Consider the following 16,585-nt stretch of genomic DNA (forward strand, 5'->3'; position numbering starts at 1 on the left):
GGACAGGAATGTGGGTGCTCTGCTATTTGTTGTTTGAGCAGGACTGTTATTTCTCGGTTTTATTGATTTTAAGAAGAGTAAAAAAAAATTCTTTAAAACACTTCTTTGGATTTGGTTTGTGTATAAAAAAAAGGATTAATTTACTTTACAGCTCCCCAAAGTTGCTTTAAATATGCACTTTAGAAGAAAATGGAAAAAGCGGATTGCTGGTCGGGTAGTTGGTCTGAGGGTGCGGGTCGGGTGCAGGTATCCAATTCACCTGAAAGTGGATTGTTGGTCAGGTGCGGGTAGCGGGTCGGGTGCGGGTATGAAAAATTGGACCCGCGCAGGCCTCTAGTGCATGTTACGCTACAGTTTATTTTGGATCATCACCTAATAACTGTAATTCATGCACAGTATTGCAATAAGGCTTAGTAGTTATTAGAACACATGTTCAAACTTTATGTATGTAAAGTGCATACCGATGACGCAGAGGAAATAAAAGATGTGAGAAGGTAATACTGTGATTACTGATGAAGAAGGATACAGACCACATGTGGAAGACGATGCAGTCGTAGAGTTAGGAGCGGCACACCTTTCCGTATATATTAAGGGTGCTGAACCTTAGATGCGAAGCAACATCAATTGTAATTCCAAACAGTCCAAGGATAGGTTCGCACATCAGCTTCTCCAATAAGCAAAAGTTTAATTTATTTCACCATAATGCGTCAACACTATGCATGACAATTGTTTCGCGGCCACTAAGGGTCCCCTTCCTCAGATAAGTGCAGACAATGGTGAAATAAATTACACTTTTGCTTATTGGAGAAGCTGGTGTGCAAACCTATCCTTGGACTGTTTTACATGTGGAAGACAGGTACAAATATTACCAGTAGCTAAGGGAAGTGTGGGCACAAGAACCATTACACAACATGAAATATGCTACGTTCTGGCCCAAACCACTGAATGTAGACCTGCCAGATATAATGGGATGTATCTAAATATGTCTTAGTGTGAAAATCAGCATGAAATGGACCCTATCTAAATGTTTTACAGCTGCAGGGAAGAGAGCCTATTTTTGCCACAGCCATATGTGATTTCAGTGCGTATCTTTCTTCACTTTTTCCAGTAGTCAGCATGATTTTTGGTAGCATAAATAACCGTATAATACCTCCTGTTGCTTTACATTTAATCTTGGCACAAAGCACAATGCGAATATAACTAGGTGTAATTATTGGTATACATTTGTTATTGTCACTTCTATGATTTGTAGTTGTACTGCGGTACTGTTATTCGATCTAAATGTCTTCAAAAATTACACTAAACATTTTGAAATGGAGAATAAATTACAGTATATTTGTAACATTATGCTGTGCTCTATTTGGGGTATAAATCTGTAAGGCCCGGTTCACATTAGCGGTTGTTTGCCAAACGGACCGGATGACCTGACCGGATCCGGACCGGATCCGGATCGGAACCGTACGGTTCTGATCCGGATCCGATCCGGATCCGGTCAGGTTGCATCAGGTGGTAATCAGGATGCGATCCGGATCCGTTTGGCAAAGTTAACGTAAAAAAAAAAAAAAATGTTGGGGTCTGGGAGGTCAGCAGAAGGGGGACCTGTGGAATCAGGCCCTCTGCTGTTTAGCACTCACCTCCACCTCCGACATGCTGCCAACATCCTGCCAACACCTCCAGCTCGTGCTGCTCCACTCCAAAATGCTTGCCCATGTGTCCCCAGCCAATATCGCCGCAAAAATCCGCATAGGAAGTGGGGTAGAACATCCGGATTTCTCAGCCAGTGTGTTGTGCGGCCTCCGGTTCCCATTTGTTTGTATTGGCCGGATGGTGCAGTCCGGCTCCGCCCCGGATACGGCTGCCGGAGGGGCCGGATGAAAAAATAGCGCATGTTGGAACGGAGGCCGGAGTCCGGATCCGGCCCGGATCCGGTCCGGCTCCGGTTCTGCAGAACGGACCCATGTGAACGGACGCATAGGCTTTAATTGCTATGCCGTGCGTCCGTTCCATCCGTTCTGCAGGCGGTGCGGCTCCGGCACGGCGATTCCGGAGGGCCACCGCAAGTGTGAACCGGGCCTTAGTGATAGCAGACTTGTATAGCTACTGTTAAAATTTCAAAGCTTGTATTGCTATTTATCCAACCATAAACACACCGCTGTAGCTTAGAGCCCATTCACACTTGTGTGATTAGCGGGCAATTCCCACTAATCGCAAAAGTGCTAGCTCTTTTTAAAGCACTAGTGCTTTGTTATCCTATGGCAGTGTTCTCACTGCCACGATTGGTGCCGATCGAGGGTGTTTTGCGATTAGCTCCAATCGCAAACGTGTTACCTGCAGCATTTTCTGGGCGATTCTGGAGCAATCGCGGTACATAGCTTACAAAGCGCTGACAGCGTTCACGTTGGAATGTCTAGTGATTTTAATTTTTTTTTACTGCGTTAATCGTGGTAAAATCACTCGCTGCAAATTGCTCCCGTTTTGCCTTTTTACATGTGAACGGGGCCTGAAAGTGTTTGATCTGTTCCATCATATAAAATAAATTGATTTGCAGTGTATTGGTTGTTGTGCTCCTCTGCATAGAACATAGAACACAAGTAGCAAAGATACCAGTCTCATTTTATTTCCAGTACAGGAAGTGTTAAGAATCTTCACTTGTTATCTATGCAAAAGAGCTTCTCTGACCTCTCCGACTCTCCGACTAATTTAATCAGCTACAGTGCTATTTTCTGAAGCACTTATGCATCAAAGAAACAGTGAAAGACAACTACAGATAAAATTGTACTGCAGGGAAGTTCAAAGGGTCATTAGCTCTGCCCTGTTTCATAGTTTAACCACTTCGCATCCAGACCTGGTTTCCCACTTATTGACCAGAGCAGTTTTGACAGTTTAGCTATGTCCTTATTAAATCAGAAATAACTTTATCCCTACTTATGACACAGAAATGAAATATATATTGTTTTTTTAAAGACAAAGTAGGCTTTCATTGTATGCCATTTTTTCCCTTGAACAGTTTTGTTTTCTATGAATTTCAATGGAAAAACAAGGAAAAAAAATGGAAAAAACACATTATTTTTCAGTTTTGACCAATTCCAGTTTACAAATAAAAAGTGCTACTGTAGATAAAAAACACAAATATTGTTTGCCTATTCTTACTGCTTATCACAAAACTTTATTATGTTCCTGTCACAATTTATGGTGGAGATATTTGATTCTGAAATAATGCTACAGAGTGTATTTTTCACTTTGAACTGAGAAAATAAAAGTATTTTTCATGGTAAAAATCAATCTTATTAGCTCAGGTAACATATATTCCCGTTCACCAATTAGTGCTGCAAGCCAAATCCTGCACAGCACTGCTTCTGCTACATTGTACATCAAATTGTACACCAAATATAAAAGTGCATTATTTAAAAGAAATTGATTTTGAAGCATGCAGGATTTACACTACATGATCAGCATTTAACTATGGTTGGCTTGTTTTCTTAAACATATCTATTAGTGTTGCTTGAATCACGTGCATGAGTGTACTGAAAGGTCAGGATTTCCAGTTGAATGACTGAAGAAGTAACAGTGTAACGTTACAAGATAACTAGTAAACTGAAACTTTGCTGTTTATTTAATTGAACTGTCATTTCTTTTAGGTGAAAATGATAGTATCACTAAAGCTCGCTCACCAGGAGAAAGACCAGTAATATCCCGCCCACCAGTAAGACCACCTGATCCTCCGTGCAGAGCAGCCTTAACTCCCAAAACAGAGCCCAAAGCCGAAAGCAACTCTGGAGGAAAACAGGATCTCTCCGAGTCAGTGTGAGTATGGAAAGTGGTGTGACAGCTGTTCTTTTCTATTTATAATGTATTAGCCCTAGTTTAACCTCCCAATTATCTAATGCATATAATAGTTAATTTCCCATCTGTAGTTCTTACAATGAGTATATTAATCGGGCTTACAGACTGTCTCCAAGAGAAAACTGTCCAGACTACTTCACTAATTAAGCCATTGCCCTAATGGGGTTACTAAAGAGAGAAAAGAGAGAATGGTTGGGGCAGGGCACAATCTAATGTTTCTCTATCAGCACAGATGGTCATCAACCCCTCCCACCTCCTCCCTCCGCTGGTAAAAGATTCACTCTTTGCGGCCAGTACTGCAGCTAAATCAGTCTTATAATAAGTACCGTATTTTTCGGACTATAAGGCACTCCGGACTATAAGACGCACCTAGTGGAAATGTGTATCCAGGACCACTCACTCCAGGCTCAAAGGTTTAAAACTGTGTGCCACGATCCTCCCCTTGTACCTAAGGGTCCACATGCAGCAAGTCCCAACAGGATTTGCACCAATCCTAGGTTTAAGGCTGCGCATCCCTGACCCAATACTGTACAATTAAATGGTTAATCGCTGTGGCGCACACCGCCCCCCCCCCCCCCCCTGGACTAAAATTTATTTTAGTCCAGGGGGGGCGGTGTGCGCCACAGCGATTAACCATTCAATTGTACAGTATTTGGTCAGGAATGCGCAGCCTTCTACCTATATTTTGTTTCCACAGTTCTGTAACTACCAGGCTAGCAGCACCCATTGTGCTATCCTGTTTTGCATGGTAAGTATTTAGTTTTGCATATGTTTTGCATCTGTCTGATTGCTGAGTGTGCATTTGAGCTATTTAAGCGGTGCATATGAGGTGATGAGTCATTCAGTTGTAGCCCATGTTGGTGAGCGCTTGCTCTGTTTTCTGCAATCCTAGGTTTAGAAGACAAAAACCAGGAAAACAAAATATATGCTAAACATGGTGCGTCCATGGTGCAGGAGCGTTTTATGGACCTCCTCCCCCCCAAACAGTATCTGTAATCCCACCCCCAGTTACAGTAATTAAAGTATTCCCTTGTCACCCCTTACAACAATCCCCCTCTCCGTTAAAGTAATCCCCCTCAATAATCTCCTGCCCCAGCACAGTTCCAGTAATGCCCCCCGTTACAGTAATCCCCTGTCCCCACCTGTTACAGTAATAAACCTCTGTTACAGTAGTTCCCCCTGAGTAATCCCCTGCCCCCACCTCAGTTACAGTAATAGCCCTCTGTTACAGTAGTTCCCCCTCAGTAATCCCCTACCCCCCACTTTAGTTACACTAAGTATAGTGGATGCAGCACTTACAGACCCTGGTTCAATCCTACAGCTGGTCTCTGCTCCAGACACCACACAGCAGCACCACCACAACCCATCCAGCACTCCAGACCAATCCGTCCCCACACCAGTAAGCCAGATCTCCGAGAACCTAATCTTCCAGTCACAGCATCCTGCAGTAAAGCATGCATGCAAAGCTGCTCGCACGCTGCTACATTCTTCCGCCCGTTCTGGCATTCAGCTCTTCTTATGCTCCACCTCCATTGCTCCCTAGGCATCCTCGTGGCTTCCGCTGACCTCCAAAACACTTCCGGGTGGCATGTGCACATTACCGCGCTGGCCACAAACTGCGGACCGGCCGCGGATAAAAATCGCGGGCCCGGATTAAATTCACGGACTAGGTCGCAATCTCTGGACAGCCTCTGGAGTTGGCTGGGTCCTCTACCTGATGTGCAGCCCCTCCTATATCTTGGAAATTGCCGCAAAGGCTTGCCGTTCTCCACAAGGTGCATTTCAGTATTTTAGCCATAGAGGAGGAGGAGGGAGTAAGCGCCTCTAGGACGGGCTCAGTGCCATCGTTGTCAGCCCAACGCACATGTCCTCTTTCATGCTGGAAGACACTGCTACATTTGCTGCTCAGCTCCTCTCTCCCTTCACCGCAATAGATTGACAGTGGGCAGGCGCTCAGATAGTGTACTTCTTGGGGGCTGCAAATGTAATTCCCGACACTGCTAAAACTGCTGCTCAGCTCCTCTTTCCCTTCACCGCAGTAGATTGACAGCGGGCAGCCAGGCAGATAGTGTACTTCTTGGGGGGGGGGGGGCTGCAAATGTAATTCCCAACATTGCTACAAGTGCTTCTCAGCTCCTCTTTCCCTTCACCGCAGTAGATTGACAGCGGGCCGACAGGCAGATAGTGTGCTTCTTGAGGGGGGGGGCTGCTTATTGCCTCACTTCGCTCCTCCCTGTGCTGTATAGTTGCAAAGGGGATGAGTGGGAGGTGTGGGAGAGTCAGTGGCGTCGGTCCGAAAAAGTAGTATTTGGACTATAAGACGCAGTGACTCCCCCCCCCCCCCCCCCTCCACACACTTTTGGGGAAGAAAAAGTGCGTCTTATAGTCCAAAAAATACAGTATCTGCTGAATGGCAGAGTTGGCCTCAAAGTTCAAGAGATGCTGGATGATGAAAACTGCTTTCCACCTAAGAATTATGCAGGAGAACAGAGGCGCCAAAAGGATAAAAATATGCAACGCGTTTCGCAGGTTTGATCCCGCTTCATCAGGCAATAACAATGGAGCAATAGCATATGTGGTCAGTAGAAGAGCCAGGCACCTCTGCGTTGCATATTTGGAGTTCATAAATAAAATATATTGACTGTCTTTACTACAGTCGTTGTGAGTCTACTTGGAGGAGGTAAGTCCTCCACTACCTCCTCTATTTACCAAGAATTTGGTTTTTAAGCTCATTTAGCTTCCTTTTATCCTTTTGGCGCCTCTGTTCTCCTGCATAATATTGAGTCCACCCTGGGTGGAGGGTTGAACCCCCCTTTTCTCATCTACAGAGAGCGACTTCTTATTCCTGAGTGGGGTCAGGAAAATCTCCCCACCTGCCTTTACAGTGGTTGCCTATTAGTAACCCTGGTTTGTGAGTATTACTATTTACTCTATCTAGTAACCATTTACCAGTGCATATTACACTATTGGGGCTCTTGGTGTTCCTTGTTTTTATTTTCCACCTAAGAATACTCACTCTGCTGCTAGCTCCATGCTTGCCAGAGTGTGGTCTGGGTCACATGACTGGTTTTTGCCACAGGAAATTTCTCTGGAATGACAACATCAAAAATGAAAATTGTAGGAGTGATAAAGTAGTCCCCTTTTTTTTTTCCTATGTCGCTGTCGCTTACAGTAGGCAGTGAAAATCTGGCAGACATGTCAGATTTTGGACTAGTCCATCTCCTCATGGGGGAAAAAAAGACACCTTTATTTCCAGTACAATATTGTCACCATACATTGTGCTAGGGACATAAGCTAAATAGCTGCTAAAAAGCTGTTGTAATAACCGGGATGGATAAGCAAATACAATTTGTAGGTTTAACTTGGCTCTGTTTATTGTAAAGCTATAATGGATGTAAATGGAGGAATATTGTGTTTTTTCTATTTTTTTTTACCTTAATTCCCCTTTAAAATGCATATCAAAATAAGGTAATTACTAAACAAAATTTTCTAAACACTGATAGCCTAATTTGTCGTGAAAAAAACAATATATTGATCATTTAGATGTGATAAGTAGTAATAAAGTTATTAACGAACGAATGGGCGCAGCACTGATATGTGAAAATTTATGTTAGTTCTACTGTGTTTACAGAGTTGCTTCCCGTACCAAGTTCTTCGAAAAAGCTTCCAGGCCAAAGGGAAGGTAATGACTGACTTTTTACACTTTCAGGACTTTTTTTAGCATTACGATGGATTATAAATTATTCATTTTAGATTTCTTATGAAGAATGTAGCAATTGCAGTCTTCACTAACAGCATAAAGTATTTACAGAACATGCTATAACAAGGTCATATAGTTATTTTTCTCTGGATTCGCTTTCAAGTTTTCCATTTGTTCTTATAATGGTCGATTCTCATCTCTATATTTTCCCTACAAATGTTAAATATATGTTAAAGTATACTTCCACTGTCCCCAAAGAAAAAAGTATTTTAGCAAATGTATTACATAGACTTGCCATTATTCCATTGTTGGTCCAGGCCACAGTCTGAAGCTGAGGATGTTCACTAGGAAAACTGGCTCGTCTGACTGTGCCAGCTGTTATTGATATAGGAGTGATTACTTTTAAATGTGAATACCGTAAACCCAGTTAACTGTAGAGGTACGTAGGGATGCAATAACTGTAACTTCCTGTTTCAAGTAAACCTATTCGAGAAATGCAGAATTATGGTTGTTTTCATTAAACCTTAAACCGTATAACACTGTCATGGTTTGCAGCAAGATTCCTTAAAATGTTCTAGCAGCTGTAGAATGAAGTTGAAATCTGCATTCAGTTACAATATGATTCATAGCGATGATATATGTTACTCTAAATCTTCATACTGAACTTGAGTAATCCCTTCCGAAAGTAGTAACTTAAAGGGCTGACCTCTAGATACACAACAAATAAAAAAAAGCTGCTTTCCAGTTTAACAATGAAACATATACTGTACCCACAACTTGGACTCCCTGCCCGTGGTTGTATCCCTATAATTTTCCAGTTGGAGAAGCAAGCACAGACCACTGAAGACTCCTTCCTTCTAGCTTTTAAGAAGTAATGCTGTTCCCTAGACCAATAATGTTGCACCTCATCAACCATACATTTCCGAATTCCATGGAGGCTCTCTAGGACCAGCAGAAAGAAACCTTCAGCTGTCAGTAGACCAGTTGGTTGCCTGGAAAACTAAGGGAAGCGCTAACATTTTTAGTGAATAAAATTGACATTTAAACCATGCATGGGGTAGGGCATTGTAGGATCTATGCTCAGAGTTGGTTTTATAATTGCACAAAGTGGTAAATAAAGTTCCCTATGTTGATCTATGCCCTGTACTTCAGGAATATTGCATCCTTAAAGTGGAACTCTTTTATTTCAGTTTTGGTGTAAAAGTTATAACCATTTTTGAATCCAGACTGGGGAGATTTTACCTCACTTGCTGTCCAACTGATTTTTCTTTGTAATAAAACTTTTTATTGAATAAAGAGGTAAAAATTACACAGTTACAACAAGGCTAACGTAGCCATAAAGCATGAGGATGCAGACAAGGAAAAATTACAAGTATAGACACAAGACAGTCCTTTGTCAGTATAGTCACATTGTTGTGGAAGTAAAATCCTCATAACAGATGGGTATTCCAGTATTAGCCTTAGCCTATTCTTCTTGTGTATAGAAAGAGAGATTTAAAACATACTGTTTTTGAAGTAGATAGTAGAAGGGAAGAACGAAGGGACTGAAGAGGAGGGAAAAAGGAGAAGAGAGCAAAGCACCATCTCCCTGAGTAGTTAATGAACGGGGTGAGGGTAGCCAGCTTTCTCAAATTATAGTCTCCAACCGACGTCATCTCAGGTTTGCGTAGAGGAATAAAGGAGTAAAAGAAGGGAGTATGATTTATTGAGTTACAAGAACCCTAGCCGCCTCTGACTCTCTATAGTCATACCAGATAGCCCATTTCCTTGTGTAAGCTTCACTTCGGTCGTGGGCACTATAGAAAAGATCATCCAATCTGCAAATAATATTGATTTCAGAGAAGACCTGGGACATGGATGGGATCGAATTACTTTTCCAGTTACGAGCAATTAGCAGTTTGGCCATGATAAATAAGATACCAGTGAGATTTTTCTTGGCCTGGGAGATCTTACCAGGTAAGAGATTGAGTAAGGCTGTCTCGGGGTTGAAGGGGAGGTTCTCTAGATATAGCAAGTGATTTAGATCAAAAATATTTTTCTAGAACGGCTGTATTAGGGGGCAAAGCCACCAAATATGGATGTAAGAACCCTTTTCAAGTTGGCAACGCCAACATAGGTCAGAGTTTTGAGGATTATATTTGGCTGTCTGAGAAGGGCATCTGTACCATCTAGCAAAGATCCTATAGTTGCGTTCTTGAAAAGATGCAGAAATTATAGTTTTATGGGTTAAAGTGAAAATCTTTTCCCATTTCTCCCCTTCTAATTCATGTCCCAGGTCTGCTTCCCATTTGGTAGTCAAAGATGTTAGTTGTGTTGTGCTATTGGCACATATCAGTTCAGTATATAACAGGGAGATCTTGTGTTCTGTAGAGACTGTAGAGGAGCAAAGAGTTTCGAAAGAAGTAAGGCCTCGAAGGATATCTGATTTAGGTTTGAGGGAGTTATAGAATTATTTAAATTGGGTCCACATAAACCAGCGTATTCCTTGGGTTACCGTTCTGTCTCCTATGTCCTCTCTGTCCCTCAGACCAGAAGTGCATGTAATATGTCAAACCTGCAGCCAGAAGTTACGGTCCCAGCCCGAGATGGACTGTGCATTCATACCTAAGGCAAAGGTTGGGTTATCTAGAAGTGGGGTAAGAGGACCAGGTACAGAGGAAAGTTTGTGGGATTTCCTAATATTGTCCCATCCTTGTAAAAGATATTGTGGGGCTAAATCTTCTTTTTTTGGTCTGAGAGAAGAAAGGGATCCATAATAAAGCCCTAGGATCACTAAAGGAAAAAGCAGTGTCTATCACAACCCATTGTTTGGAGTCTCTACTTTGAAACCAGTCTAGAATCTGTGTCAAAATGACTGCGTAATAGTATACGCGTATATCAGGGACTCCCATGCCGCCTCCCTCTTTAGGGCGGCTCAACAGTTTAAAATTAATTCTATGAGGTTTCTTGTCCCATATAAACTGCATAACGGCAGAGTGGAGCTTTTTGAGGAAAGATCCTGGGTGACGGATTGGGAGAGCCTGCATGACAGAGCAATTTGGGCATAGTATCCATCTTAATTACAGATATTCTGCATGACCAGGATAATTGTAGTAGCCTCCATTTTGCAAGGTCAGAACGTATTTTAGTAACAGGTGGTGGGAAGTTTAATTGGAACAACTCGTTCGAATGTAGACCCCCAGATACTTGATTTTTCTTTTTTGCCACTTAAAAGGAAAGGATTCGGACAGGTTCTGTACCATTTGCTCAGATAGGTTGATGTTAAGAATTTCAGTTTTAGAAAGATTGATTTTGAAATTGCTTAAATTTCCATATTCTGTCAATTCCTTGAGAATGTTTGGGAATGCTATTAGTGGGTTGGATATATATAAGAGGAGATCATCAGCGAAAAGAGATAATTTAACTGGAGTTTCCCCTACTGGTATGCCTTGGATAGAGGGGTTGTTGCGGAGAGCTACAGCCAGATGCTCCATGTATATTACATATAAGAGGGGAGATAGGGGGCATCCCTGTCTGGTTCTGTCTGGTTCCGTTACGGATCGGGAAGGCACTCGACAGGGTCCCATTCACTTTGATATTGGCGGATGGGTTATTATAGAGAGACATTGTTCGGTCAATGAATTTAGGCCCCAGCTGGCTCAATGAACCCTCCAAAAATTGCCAATGGACCCTGTCGAGTGCCTTCTCCGCGTCAACAGACATGGTGCACAAGGGGACTCTCGCTTTCTGGGCTTTATGTATAATAGATATTGTTTTAATAGTGTTGTCCCTGGCCTCTCTCTTCATTACGAATCCAGTTTGATCATTGTGGATAATATTTGGAAGGATTGGCTTAAGCCTTTCTGACAAGATTTTAGAGAAGAACTTTAAATCTAGATTAATGAGAGAGATCGGGCGGTAATTGGCACATAATGTGGCATCTTTATCTGGTTTTGGTATAACAGTGATATGGGCATTGAAAGCCTGTGGGGGGAAGGGTTGATCTGAGGAGATGTAGTTGAAAGCTGCCAGCATAGTAGAGGCCAAAAGGTGGCCAAATTTCTTGTAAAAGGCTCCAGTGAAGCCATCTGGGCCAGGACATTTGCCTGACTTAGCTGATTTAATGCTCTATAATAATTCTTGAAGGGAGAAGTCATGTTCTAATTCTTTGACTAGATCAGGGGAGATGATTGGTAATTTAGTCTTATTAAGATATGCCTTGATTTTCCCAACTGATTTTTCTAACTGTAACATGGACAGCAATAAAAACCGAATAAACATTATGCTGCTTAAAATGTTTCTGTATCAGTCAGTGTTTCCACCAGGTCTCACTCACTTCCTGTTGAGTCACTAATAAGCATAAGTAAAGGGGCACAGACAGTAAAACAAGCCTAATGGAGATTCTAATCATATTTCACAAAAATGGTTGGATAAAATGCTTTCATACAGTAAATTCAGCTGGCTTAGGGGTTATGTCCTACTCATGAAGTCACGACAGGCAGTGCATCTAATAACGGAGTCCTTGTAATTACAAATCTAAAATCTTACTTTTTATAGGACAGCAGGGGGAAGCCTCTGGATGCTCTAGGGGCATCCCTCAATCCATTGTGACTCCCTTAGTCCCAGCTGGGATTTTCTTAATCTTCCCCTTCATGTACAAGCTGGGTTCGGGTCTGGGCAGTAGCACGGAGTCAAAAAGGGAAACCGAGAGCCCACATTAATGTAGAATGTTATGATTCAGGAGATAAATGTATATAGCGAATAATCAATACTCACAAACATGGGTTACCAATCCGGCAACCACTATATAGGCAGGTGGGGAGATTAGACCTGACCCCACTCAGGTTACGAAGTCGCTCTCTGTAGAATGGAAGAAAAAGGGGTTGCACCCCTCAACCAAGGGTGGACTAGACTATGAACTGTAAGTTGGAACAGAGGCCGCCAGTACAAGTATAAAATATATTAAAAACAGTTTAAAAAAGGAGGTAGTGGTGGGCTTACCTCCCCAATCAGTAGACACAATTCTTTTAATTTTTGGCAAGAATTAATTTTAGTACTCCACAGTACAATGTGCTTCGTCTCTAAGCTACTCTACACTAATCCCTCCTGTTCCAACCAGGTACATTACACTGCATACTACATTACACTAATCCCTGCTACCCCACCAGTTAAGGTACACTAACACTACACAACACTGCACTAACACTACACAAACAATGAACTAACACTTCACTACACTGGCACACCCACTTTTCCCCTCAGGTTTTGGGGAGGAAAAAGTGTGTCTTATAGTTCAAAAATACAGTAATTTGATAAAATAACCATCTGAATTAATTGAATAAAAATATGTAGTACAAAGGGTCTTATTTTTAAAACCTCACCAAAATAACATTAATATGGTAGATAACACGCTAACAAAGGTGGATTCCATTATAATTATGACAATCCTATTTAATAAAAAGCTGTAATCAACCTATAAAACAGAATTATACTTGCATAAAGAAAAGACAAAGGGAAACTGAGAGGAAGAGTTGTCCTGTAAGGACTTCATATTGAGGATGGTTATGAAGGGGTTAAAAAGAGGCATCTGGTATGACTCTGAGCCGTTATTAAAATAAGGTGCTGTAGTGAAGGGGTAAAATAAAGCTGCCTGCTAGTGGCTGGTAGGTAAAGGTGACTGCTAATAGGAACAGGTGGAGAGCTGTAGTGGAGAGCTGCACTTTTACTACAGCTCTCCACCTGTTCCTATTAACAGGTGAACTGTAGCGGAGAACACTTTTACTACAGCTCTCCACCTGTTTATATAAGCAGTCACCTTTACATAGCAGGTGACCCTATTTAAGCCTTTCTCAACAGCACCTTATTTTAATGACAACTCACAAGTCAAACCAGCGACCTCATTTTAACACCTTCGTAACCATCCTCTATATACAAGTCCTTACAGGACAACTCTTCCGCTCTGTTTCCCTTTGTCTTTTCTTTTATAATTATGTTTTGTATATTTAAACCTGTGGGAGGTAGGAGGCGCCCAATTTGAGAAAGTAAAAACACAGTTTACATGGTTTGAAAACCAATCAAATAATATGTCAAGAGTTAAAATATAATTTCATTTATTGGCTGCGAACAGCACAGTGACAACGCGTTTCTCGGCATAAGCCGCTTCTTCAGGTCAAGTGTGCCGTCTGAGCGGTAGGAGTATCCGGGTGCGCCAGACTGAGCTCAAATTGGGCGCCCCTACTACCTCCCAAATTTACCTGACAGACCCTACACATTAGGGTGTTCAACGCCTCACGTTTAGGCGAATCAAATATATTTTTATTTAAAGCTGCGACCGAGACCATCCAAGAAAAGGCCGAGTGGGGACGGCACTTCCCCATCTGCACACATGAGTGGTTGCCTCTTTGAAGCAACCCACCTTTGCAGGGCCGGCGCTACCATAGAGGCAAAGGAGGCAGCTGCCCCAGGGCCCCAGAGCTTGTAGGGCCCCCAGTGGCTACAAGACGAAAAAAAAATTAAAATCGGCCTTAGTTTTTGAGAAAATCGATTTTAAAGTTTCAAAGGAAAGAATACACATTTAAAAACCTGCCGACTTTAATGGTTAATAGCAAATCCACCTTAAATGCTAGAAACCCTAAATGTGCAGGATATGTTAAGGAGATCATTAGGAATAAGAGGAAAAAACAATTTTTCAAAAAGACCTTATAGTTTTTGATTTTAAAGTTACGAAGGAAAAAAGTATACTTTTAAATGCGGTAAATGTCACTTTTAGTAGCAAACCTAACAGTAGTGTAATTTTATATGCATCAAACAAAAGCGCAATAAATTTCCTGACAGGGTTTCCAGGGGGTCTATACGCAGCCGCAGCGCTTTGGCCAGGGATCGCTATACAGATGCAATATGGCTGTATGAAGATCCCTGGTATTTTTTTCCTATTTTCCCAATTTTTTTTTTATGTTTAGAGTGTGGGAATTAAAAAAAAAAAAAATGATGTGGGGTCCCCCCTCCTGAAACTTTTTAACCCCTTGTCCCCCATGCAGGCTGGGATAGCCAGAATGTGGAGCTTCGACTGATTGGGACTTCACACCCTGACTATACCAGCTGCAAAAAAGGTCCCCTAATGCCGATTTTTGTTCAGGGGTATATGTTGGGTGGGCCCCCAGGTTTATTTTGCCCTGGGGCCCCATTGTTGCTTAAACCGGCCCTGAACCTTTGTGAGTATAAACTTACAAGATTTTTCTACCAGAGACCAACTAAGACGATATCACACTAGAGCGGGCTCCCGGTGTCCGGGTGTCTTTTGTTCTTTGTTCTTTCAGCAATATTTAAACCTTGTTGAGTACAGCTTTTTATTAAGTATAATTGTCATAGCTATCATGGAATCCACCCTTGTTAGTGTGTTATCTAGCATATTAATGTTGTTTTGTTGACAGTTTAAAGATAAGACTGATTGTAATACATATTTATTTTATTTTTAGCACTACGGTCCTTTTATATTCAATTGATTCAGATGGTTATTTTATCAAATTATAAAGAAACTACCATTTTACTCTACAACTATAGGTGCTTAGCCAAGTGTTTCTAGATTTCCCAGTTGCTCCAATAACTGCCTGACGAAGCAGTATTCAACCTGCAAAATGCATTGCACTGTGGAGTACTCACATAAAGCTAATGGTTGGCAAAAATAAACAGAATTGTGTCTAATAATTGGGAAGGTAATTCCACCACTACATTCTTTTCTGAACGTTTTTTAACATACTGTATTTTATACTTGTACTGGTGATTCTGTTCCAACTTACAGTTCAGTAGCACGGAGTTGCTTGTACACAGAGGGGGAAAAAAAGTGGCTCCTGCACAGGCATAGGCCATATTTCACATGTGTGCAGTGTTATCATGCTCGCACTTTGAGGGGTAACTTGGGTGCAAAGATGAACAGGGTCCTGGCCATTAGCAGAAGGGTCTTGGTGGATCGGTGAGGCCTTTGAAACCTCTAGAAGCTTTCCCCTTCTGAGGTAAGTATCTAACTTTTTTATATACCAGTGATTTTTGGAAATAAGCATTTTCAGATCATTCATTCTCTTAAAGCATAGCATAAGGACCACTGCATAAAAATTGTGAATGTAAATCGTGCCAGTTATGAGTTTTGCTTTCTACCTACTATTATACACCTCTTAGTTTTACGGTAGTACCATTGTCAAATTAAATATGTAGCAATCACTACCTCACATTACAAATTCAGCAATTACCTCCACATAAAATGCAACAATTTCCCCCACATATGAAGTGCAGTAATCACCCCATATGTGAATTGCAACATTTACTCAATGTATGAAGTGCAGCAATCACCTCCGATAAGAACTGCAACAATTACCCCACAGTGTAGTAATCACCCCACATATAAAGTGCAGTAATTGCTCTCATATGAAATGCAACAACTACCCCACATATATAGTGCAGCAATCACTCCATATGAAATATACTCGCCACCTTAATTTCAAATGATCAAGGGCACATAATATGCCCAACAGGAGAGCTTGGCGATGCATTGCAGATTAGATCAATCCGCTGGTCACATCAGATGAGGTGTGGGGGTCTATTTTGTCCCACAAAAATGGGGAAGCAGGACTATTTTCTCCCACAGAAGTGGCAAAAATGCAGTAAAACCCAGGATGTAGCAGCCATCTTGGAAGACATTTTGGAGAACCTCACCACTGCTATTACAGTTACGGAGGATTAGAGTCTTACAGAGTAGAGGACTAGAGATCAGTGGGAGCCTTACTGGGTAGAAGAATGCTTTTATTACCTACTTTGGATTTTTAGTGTACTGGCCAGAGTTCCACTTTAGCATACAGTGAGAGTGATTTAATAAGGCATGGATTTTGCACATTATGATCTCCTGTCTTTGTACTGCTGCAGTTGCCAAAGCGATAGGCAAGTGCAGCAGAGAGCTATGACACACCTACACTGAACGAAATAGGCAAACAGTTCATGTTTCTCTATTAGATCGCTCACCATTATCAAATAAAACATGCAGTAATGGTGCCCCACCTGCACATTTTATTTTTT

The 16,585-nt window shown here is 41.8% G+C and overlaps 1 protein-coding gene across 2 annotated transcripts in view; it reads left to right on the plus strand.

Moving 5' to 3' along the window:
- The window catches only part of OPHN1 (oligophrenin 1), a 331,531-nt gene that overhangs the window by 295,810 nt on the left and 19,136 nt on the right, over positions 1-16,585 (plus strand). For both annotated transcript variants that reach the window (XM_068247665.1, XM_068247666.1), the window contains 2 exons: positions 3,639-3,804; positions 7,475-7,525. In XM_068247665.1, coding sequence (XP_068103766.1) covers positions 3,639-3,804; positions 7,475-7,525 — 217 coding nt within the window. The remainder of the gene's footprint in view (positions 1-3,638; positions 3,805-7,474; positions 7,526-16,585) is intronic.

This window comes from Hyperolius riggenbachi, chromosome 8, assembly GCF_040937935.1.
Source record: "Hyperolius riggenbachi isolate aHypRig1 chromosome 8, aHypRig1.pri, whole genome shotgun sequence".
NCBI lineage: Eukaryota > Metazoa > Chordata > Amphibia > Anura > Hyperoliidae > Hyperolius > Hyperolius riggenbachi.